The following is an 8,937-nucleotide window of genomic DNA, read 5'->3' as shown; positions in this document are numbered from 1 at the left end:
GTCAGCTGTCAGCTGCGCTGTGACGTGATGGGCCATGGCATCAGCATTTTCATTCTGACAGACCCTTAAGAAAAACTTTAAGAAAGAGAAAGCAATGAAATCTGTGGGACAGACCCTTAAGAAAAACTTTAAGAAAGAGAAAGCAATGGAAATCTGTGGAGTAAAACAGTAATTCAAGCAGCTGCTGCACGTTGCTCCCACTCCAAGTCTCTTCACTCTTCTCCTCTTTAATTTGCTGAATGACTGGGAAGTGTTTTGTCTCCAGCCAGTACAGTACCGAGGATTTCCAGCTGAAGTCAGCTTCCTGCCTGGCTGCAGAGGTAGAGGTCTGAGCAGGATAGGGTCCCCAAGCCATGGAGCTGTGAGAAGCCCCTCGTGCCTTGTCTGCCCCAGGGCTGTGGAGGCACCATGCCCCCGAGCCCTGCCTGGCCTCTCTCCTAACTCCTTCTGCTCCCCAGATGACAGCCTATGGTGCTTTCCTGCACAAAGGCTCCTTCTGCAGGAACTCTTTCAATATCCTCGACTTGCTGGTGGTTGCTGTCTCCCTCATCTCCATGGGAATCGAGTAAGCACCTCCACGCTTCGCGGGGTTGGCACTGGTCTGTTTAGCCTGGCAGGGCAGCTGGGGTGCTGCAGCTCTCTGTGCTGGATGGAGAGGGAGCAGACAGCCCAAGGGCTGGGCGTTAGCCCATGTGTTAGTATCCATAAAGTCATGCTCAGGGACACAGGGCATGGACACCTGGGAGGCAGGGAGGCAAACTCCTTGAGTGTCAAAGGTGAAGATCTGGGTAGGAATTCAATTTGGAGCTGCTTTCTCCAGCTGCCAGTGTCCCTTAGCCTTATGTGGGGTGATGGCTTAGTGACGTCCGCCTGTCTCTGCCATCCCTTGCCCCTCACCCATGGTTCCAGCCTGGCCTCCATGGTTACTTGGTGGGGCTGTGCCAGGCTGGCCTGGGCAGGGGAATCGCCCCATCTCAGCTCTGCCTTCCTCCTCAGGTCCAGTGCCATCTCAGTGGTGAAGATCCTCCGGGTGCTGAGGGTGCTGAGGCCTCTGCGAGCCATAAACAGGGCAAAGGGACTGAAGGTAAGAGGGAGGCTGGGGCTAGGGGTCCTTTAAAGTACTCCCGGCCCACGGGAGTCCTCACGGGAGGTTATGTGGCAGGCATCATGCCCTGTGGGGTTTGCGGGGCCAGGAACCCAATTCCCACTCCCCGCCTGTGGAAGGGGTCTGTCCCATCCCACTGCTCTCGGCAGGCTCCTGCTCTTCCTGGAGCCCATCCCTGCAGTGAGAGGGTGTGGGACACGCAGCAGGGGCTTGCCCCAGGCATGCTCACATGTACACTGTCCTCAACCTCCACAGCATGTGGTCCAGTGCGTGTTCGTGGCCCTCAAGACTATCGGTAACATTGTGGTCGTCACGACATTGCTGCAGTTCATGTTTGCCTGCATCGGGGTCCAGCTCTTCAAGGTGAGAGGTGTCTCAGAGGGGCAGGAGAGACGTTCTGCTCAGGCACATCCTGGACAGGCTCTTCTAGTCATAGCCCTTGGGGATGGTGTCTCCCAGTGTTGAGGTCAGCACAGACCGTACTGTCTGTGCTCTGCCAGAAGACCTGCCTGCACCAGACTTCCCAGCAGAAGGGCTTGCAGTGGGAGGCGGGCAGGAAACACCCAGGATACTGTCAGGTCCAGACAGCACATGTAAAGGGACCAGCTGCCTCGCCCCACTTAGTGCCTCAGTTTCCCCTTTCTAAGGCGGCAAGTGCTTCTGACTTCCTCTGCGCTTTGGATGCAAAGTGTTTCCTTTTTCACAGCACCACTCTTGCTCTCTGGGCCTTGGCTACTCCAAGGCAGAGCTGGCCCTGGCTGAGCTCAGCTTTGTTCTAATAATTGAGCTTAAATTCCCAGCCGATGTGGGGAGACACCCTGCAGCCTGAGCAGACCTGTCAGCATACCTTAACTTTTAGTTAATTCTGTGGTTACTGCTTCCTTCCCTATTTTCCAAATAGTTGGCTCCCAGATAGGACGAGCTAGATGATAGGTCTCAGCTCAGGGCCCTGGACGATTTGTTCCCATCACTAGGCAATGTTTACTTGTCTCAGCCTGGGATTGACCCCAGGGTCTGCCATGGCTCCTGAAACACCCTGTGAACTGAGTTGTGTTGGCATGCAGAGTGGGGAAGCCAGCGGTGGTGTGAGGCAGGGGCCAGAGTCAGCACGGAGGGGGGGGTAGGGACTGACTGTGGGCTGTGAAAAAGTCAAGGCTCCCCGTGGCTCCTGAAGTCACAGCAAAATCAGAGCCTCTTCTGATCTCTGTTAAATTCAGGGCAAGTTCTATAGATGCACAGATCCATCCAAGATGACGGAGAAGGAGTGCAGGTAAGAGCTCTCTGCAGCTCAGCCCCAGCAGGGCAGTGGCCAGGGATGGGAGGGGTGTGTGTGGCGGGGGCCACTTGTGTTCCTGCATGGGGATGTTGCATCCAAAAAAGTGGGGTCTTGTGCTGTTCTCCCTCACCCTGGGGTAAATCAGAAACAAGCACAGGGCTCTCCTCCCCTCCCAGGGACCAAAGAGCCCTGGGCCAGCGCTGCAGTGGGTGGGCTGAAGGGGGCCCTGCCCGGTGAGCACCACATCCCTTCTGCTGCAGGGGTTATTTCATCAACTACGTGGACGGGGACCCCACACAGATTGAGCTACAGGAGCGTGTCTGGTTGCACAGCAACTTCCACTTCGACAACGTCTTCTCAGCCATGATGTCACTTTTCACTGTCTCCACCTTCGAAGGCTGGCCGGAGTGAGTCTGGCTGTGCGCGGGGCCTGCCAAGGGATGGGTCTGTGCTGGGAGCAGGTCACTGCCACAGGCCTTTACCGTGGTAAAGAAAGAAGAGCTGCCCAGGCTGAGGAGCAGGGCTAGCCATCCTGGCAGTGGCTGTGGAGCTGACAAGGTCATCCCAGCAGCTCTGTCCCACCGTTGTTGGATTTGGGATGTCCTCAGAGCTCTCCGTAACCTTCAAGAGGAGAGATGGTCTTTCCCACCTAATTAGGATCTCTGTTGCCTCGCTTTCCCTCCTGTAGGCTGCTATACATGGCCATTGACACTAATGCTGAGGATGCAGGCCCTACCTACAACTACCGGGTGGAGATTGCAATGTTCTTCATCATCTACATCATCCTCATTGCCTTCTTCATGATGAATATCTTTGTGGGCTTTGTCATTGTCACCTTCCAGGAGCAGGGGGAGAGCGAGTACAAGAACTGTGAGCTGGACAAGAACCAGGTAATGGGACTGCTGGGACAGGGCAAGGTGGACCAGCCCTTGATCTGGCACTGCTGGGGCTGGCTGATTTGGATCAGCCCTTAGTGGTGGCACTGCTGGCGCACATGAGTTGAACCTGCCCCAGGTCTGTTTGCTGCTAGGGCAGGGTCAGCTGGACCCATGCCTGGCACAACGCAAGCCTGGCAAGGGAAGGGTAGAGTGGACCAGAACCAGGGAGTGGGCCTTCTAGTCCAGGTAGGGTGCCCAGACTGAGCTGGAGCAGGGGGTTGTGCCCAGTTCTGGGCTCACCAATACAAAAGCGACATGGACGTACTGGAGTGAGTCCAGCAAAGGGCCACTGAGATGATTGAAGGTCTGGAGCATCTGTCATATAAGGAGAGGCTGAGAAGCTGAGTCTGGTGTTGAGAAGAGAAGGCTCACAGGGATCTTACCTATGTGTATAAATACCTAATGGGAGGGTGTAAAGAAGATGGAGCCAGGCTCTTTTCAGTTGTGCCCAGTTACAGGACAAAACGCAATGGGCACAAACTGAAGAAAACAAGAAATTCCATTTAAACATTAAAAAAAACCGCTTTTTTATGGTGAGGGTGGTCAAGCACTGGAACAGGTTGCCCAGAGAGGTTGTGAAGTCTCCATCTTTGGAGGTATTCAAAACCCAACTGGACACGGTCCTGGGCAACGTGCTCTAGCTGGCCCTGCTTTGGGCAGGGAACTTTGACTAGACCATCTCCAGAGGCACCTTCCACTGCCAGCCCTTCTGTGATGCTGTCATGCTGTGATTCTGGCTGGGGACATCAAGGTTGAAAGCAGCAGAAGCAAGACCGGCATTGGCAGAGGACATGACACACACTGGGGAAGACAGCTAGATGGGGATGCCTGCTGGCCCAGAGGAGGTGCTGGCATGCTCATGTGCTGAGCAAGCCTGCAGATGCAGCACGGGCACCTTGAGCTGAGGGTGCTGGGAGTGATGTGAGCTGCACATGAACCCAGCAGAGATGGCCCTGGCCTGCTGGGGAGGGAAGGGCCTGCTCAGCACCTCTCAGGTTCAGAGAGAAAACTCAGTGCCCCCTTCACCCCTGGTTCATGTGATGTCTTCAGGCTGCTCTTGGCCAGTCCTGAGAGACCCTGGGAAAGTGCCGTGATAACCAGGCAGGCTCAGACTGGAGGGGTTGGTACAAGGGCAAGCATGGCAACCTTTGGAGGCAAGCAGTGGCTTTGAAAACTTTGTCCCATATGGGTGCTCTGGGGGTGTATTTGCAGAAAGCACAGCAGATACTTGAACCATCACTGTCCCTGGCCCATGTCACTGGGCTGAGAGAGAAGGGGGAGATCCAACTTGTGTCTGTGGGGACGTGCAGTGTTGCCGGTGGTGCTGACTCTGTGCCTGTGCCCCTGGCACTGCCCTGTGCCTCGCTGTGGGATCACACCTGCCCTCCCCTCCCCAGCGCCAGTGTGTGCAGTATGCACTGAAGGCTCGTCCGCTGCGGCGCTACATCCCCAAGAACCCCTACCAGTACCAGATCTGGTATGTGGTCACCTCCTCCTACTTTGAGTACCTCATGTTCTTCCTGATCCTGCTGAACACAATCTGCCTGGGCATGCAGGTAAGGGGCACAGTGCCCACCTCGGGTGGTGGAGGGGTGTCTGTGGTGGCGGATGGGCTAGCTCAGCCCTGCCATCTCCAGGAGAGCTTCTGGGGAGAAGGTCTTTCCTACACAGCAAAGTTCATGGTGTGTGCTCAGCACCTCTGGGGATAGGGGCAAAGTGGGACTGGTTGGATGAGGGGAGCCCAGAGAAGGGGCTGCAGGGGGGAAATTTCCTTTTTGCTGACCATTGCTGGGCCATAGGTCTGTGGGAGGTGGGGTCTGCATCCAGCACACACCTCTGAGCTCACAACGGAGGCTGGACCTGCCATGGGCTAACATGGATTCTTCTGCCTTCTCCTCAGCATTACAACCAGTCTGCAGAAATGAACCACATCTCAGACATCCTCAACGTGGCCTTCACCATCCTCTTCACCCTGGAGATGATCCTCAAGCTCATGGCCTTTAAAGCCAAGGTGAGGAGGGCATGGTCCAGAGAGCAGGAGAGGGCCTCAGGCCAGGCCGGGGGGTCCATTTACCCTGCATTTGGCATTTCTCCACTACAAGCACCCCCAGGCCTGCAACTCCAGAGAACTTCTCCTTGTAAGACCCTTGGGGACCCCCATGTGCAGGACCTGTGAGTTTCTGGGAGGACTACTGTTTGTCAGGGCTATCCTTGCTAGCTAAATCCAACCCAATCCAGCCAGCCATTGTTCCCATCTTCAGGGTCATCTGTCACTGGTGGGGTCATAGCTCTAGCCACCTCAATCCACCCTCCTCATTTCACACCATTGCAAGACAGGACCAAACAATTGACCAGAGGGTACAAGGTCTGACCACCATCCCTTCTTCTGGCTCTCCCTGAAGTGCCAGAGGTCACTGGTGATCCTTCTGGCACTCCTTCCTCTGGGCTCCAGCATCTCTCTCCTCCTTGGCTTAAGCCTTGGATGTTCACTCCTGTTCTCTGGCTCTTCCCTGGCAGGGCTACTTTGGGGACCCCTGGAACGTCTTTGACTTCCTTATAGTGATTGGCAGCATCATTGACGTCATCCTCAGCGAGATTGACGTAAGTGTCAGGCTGCTCGGGCACGAGAGTGTCCCTGCAGAGCACCACTGCCAGCACCCACCTGAGGCTGTGCCGCAGCCCCTGCCCTGGGGCGAGACAGGGGTGCTGGTGTGGTGTCCAACTCTGCAGAGTGTTGGTGTCCTCTCCTCTCCCCCTGCTCTGCTTGGTTCTGAGGAGGGACAAGCCAGGATCAGCCCGCGGCATGAGTGTGTGGAGATCACAGCCGTGGCCCTGTGGATCTTAAAGCACTGTTTAAACATAGGGGACCATCCCCAGCCAGCCAACATGTCACACTGCCCCCTCCCCTCCCTTCCCCTGAATCTGTAGGCACTGGGATCCTATGGAAAACAGTCTACTCCCTCAGGACTGGACCACGAGGAGCAGGACACATGCCAGCCCCTGCCCCACTCATCCTGCCTGTCTTCCCCGTGCGCACACCTGGACAGGCAGTCACCCACACATCCAGCCTCAGATCAGTGCAGGTGGGAAGAAAAAGGGTTCCCACAGCTCCCTGTACCCACAGGACACTGCTGGGCCATGCCAGGGGAGGATCAGACACATCAGATTTCAAGGCATTTGCTTTGCGTTTGTCCCTCTATACAGAGATCCATACGTATACACATACTGACTGTATATATGTGTATACTCTATACACTATTTCAGAAGCTCGACACCATATAAACTGTGTGGCTGGGTGGCTGCAGGCAGTGGCTGTATGGTAAGCGCTCTGCTGGGAGCATTTTCAGAGCAGTGCTAGGAAGCCAGCGCACCACTGCCTTTCATGGCACTGGGACATCCACACCCTGTGTCTAGCACTGAAAATGCCCCTCTGCACCCGGAGGTCATGTGCTGCATTTAGCAGATGTGATGGTAACTCTAGAAGCAGCTGTAGGATTGGGTAGATTATAGATTAACCCTCTCTAGTGACTTCGCATGCCATCTCCTCTTGGGAGCAGGGCTTGCCAGCTCCAGTGCACCGCAGGACTGTGTCTGGCAGAGCTGCTGCCACTGCCACCCTTGCACAGGGTGACCTTTAGCCATCTTCTGTGCTGGGGAGGAGAGGATGTTCAGGGGCCCTTAGTGGCGGTCACCTTCTTCTCTGGAGGGTGGTCCAGGCCTCAAAGATCTGGGATGAGCAAAACCATCCACCTTACTCCCCTGTGACAGCAACATGCTCCCCCCTGCACAGCCCTGCACATTGATACTGCCATCCTCTAGCCTCTGGGCTTCTCAGCCTTGATGAGCTCCCAGCTTTTCCATCTGTCACCAGGTCCTCCAGGACCCCATCCTTGGACCCTCAGCTCTCTGCACCTGTGACCTGGTTTCCCATTGCCTGTAGGGTATCATTTCCTAGTGTGCTACCTCCTTCCCCATCCTGTTGTCACTCAGAAATGAAGTTCAAAGGGTGCTCAAGGACCTGTACTGGGCAGAGATTTTCAGTCCCTGTGGGGCGAGAGAGCGGGTCAGTTAGCACAGATGCCAAGGTACTGCTGTGCTCGGCCATGGGTCTGTGGGGATGACCAGGGACACAGGTCACAGGCACCTGGAGGAGTCCAGTGCCCTGGCTGGGCTCGCAGGGACTGACCCAGATACTGTGGTCTGTGTGCCACAATGCCATTGGCAGTGGCAGGGCTGTGCAGAAGGCCAGGCAGGATTTCAAGAATGGTCCTATATGGTCTGACCTTCCCTGGTCTTCTCCCCCAGGTCTGGGTGCTGGGGCACTAAGAGCACTGGTCTCCCCCTCCCAGTCCCCCAAGCTCTTCAGGGACCTCCGTCACAGGCAGTCCTGCTCTGGCAGGTCTCATGCCCCAATGACCATCTAGGTCCCCTCCTGAGAGCAGAGCCCCTCACAGCTGCCCCACCCTTCCTCCACGTGCTTTCTTCTCCATTCAGCCCACATCTCTCCCAACATCGCCAAGCTTTTCCCAGCCATCTGGTGATGTGCAGGGGGATTAGGATTAAGAGGCGGGGGGGCAACCTCACCTCCCCTTCCAGTAAGTCTCCTCCATGCTGAGAGGTCAGTGCAAGGTGGGTCTGTTACCTCTGGTCCCCAGGAGCTGTTTGCAACCACTGCACCCATCATAGATCACCTTGCTGGCACAGGCAGACCTTGGGGGCTACAGTGTTTTCAGGAGGGTGGCCTTCATGAAACAAGCCTGCACCATGGTGCAGGAGTGGCGGGTGACACCTCGCAACAGGCAAGCCATTCCTGGTGGCACCCAGGCACGCAACTCTGGTTTGCAAAGTCTGTCCTCTCCTCCTCTCTCTTTCCATTCTGCCTCTTTTCTCCTCCCTCATGTCTCTGTGTGCGGCTGTCAGGGTGAGACAGTGGGGAGAGATGTGCTGCCAGGAGCCCTCTGCCTGCCACCACAGCCAGATCCTCACGGCTGTTCAGTCACTGAGTTCCCCCAGATCACGGGGGTATTGAGTGGTCTGGGGCAAGAGGGAAGCAGGGATCCCCCTCTGGCAGTGCTACACCAAGCTCTGAAGTGTAGGGTGTGGGCAGTGTCACTCCTGCCACTGCCTGCCCTGGAAGCTCAGCCCCTTCGCAAGGGCCGACCCTCCCAGCCTACCCAAAGCCACCTGCAATAGCTGGCTGGGCCCCCGGGAGCGAGCCTGGTCTGTGCAGGGGGCGCTGGGGCTGGGCCACCCCACCGAGGGTCAGGTGTTGGTGTCTGCACCGGGAAGGAGTCCCCCTGCCCCAGAGTGTCCCAGGCTCTCTGCAGAGGAGTGTGTCTCCAGGTAGCTTTGAGGAGCCTTAAGGGTTTGGTGTGCATGTGTGTGTGTGTGTGTGAGTGAGCACTCCTCTGTGAATGCGTGCGTGTGCCCTGCGTGTGCCGATGTGCATGCCGATGTTCTTGCCTCTCAGTTAGTGGGTGAATGGTGCTGGGCAGTGGTTTGCCTTCTACCAACACATGGGACTACCACTCTCAGTGCTCGCTCCCAGCAAACCTGCACTGGCTTTGTCTTGGTGTCCAAGCAGTCATGCTGAGAGCACCCCAGCTTGCTGGGGACGA

General features: G+C 56.4%; 1 protein-coding gene across 1 annotated transcript in view; it reads left to right on the top strand.

Moving 5' to 3' along the window:
• Window positions 1-8,937, top strand: part of LOC103901091 (voltage-dependent L-type calcium channel subunit alpha-1S) — a 34,405-nt gene that overhangs the window by 10,815 nt on the left and 14,653 nt on the right. The window contains exons 5-13 of the mRNA XM_019472728.1: window positions 459-565; window positions 997-1,084; window positions 1,361-1,468; window positions 2,323-2,375; window positions 2,642-2,788; window positions 3,070-3,271; window positions 4,717-4,875; window positions 5,220-5,330; window positions 5,837-5,920. Coding sequence (XP_019328273.1) covers window positions 459-565; window positions 997-1,084; window positions 1,361-1,468; window positions 2,323-2,375; window positions 2,642-2,788; window positions 3,070-3,271; window positions 4,717-4,875; window positions 5,220-5,330; window positions 5,837-5,920 — 1,059 coding nt within the window. The remainder of the gene's footprint in view (window positions 1-458; window positions 566-996; window positions 1,085-1,360; window positions 1,469-2,322; window positions 2,376-2,641; window positions 2,789-3,069; window positions 3,272-4,716; window positions 4,876-5,219; window positions 5,331-5,836; window positions 5,921-8,937) is intronic.

This window comes from Aptenodytes forsteri, unplaced genomic scaffold, assembly GCF_000699145.1.
Source record: "Aptenodytes forsteri isolate BGI_AS27 unplaced genomic scaffold, ASM69914v1 Scaffold213, whole genome shotgun sequence".
Classification (NCBI taxonomy): domain Eukaryota; kingdom Metazoa; phylum Chordata; class Aves; order Sphenisciformes; family Spheniscidae; genus Aptenodytes; species Aptenodytes forsteri.
The sequence above is the reverse complement of the archived record's forward strand: the minus strand, read 5'-3'. Positions and strand labels throughout refer to the sequence as shown.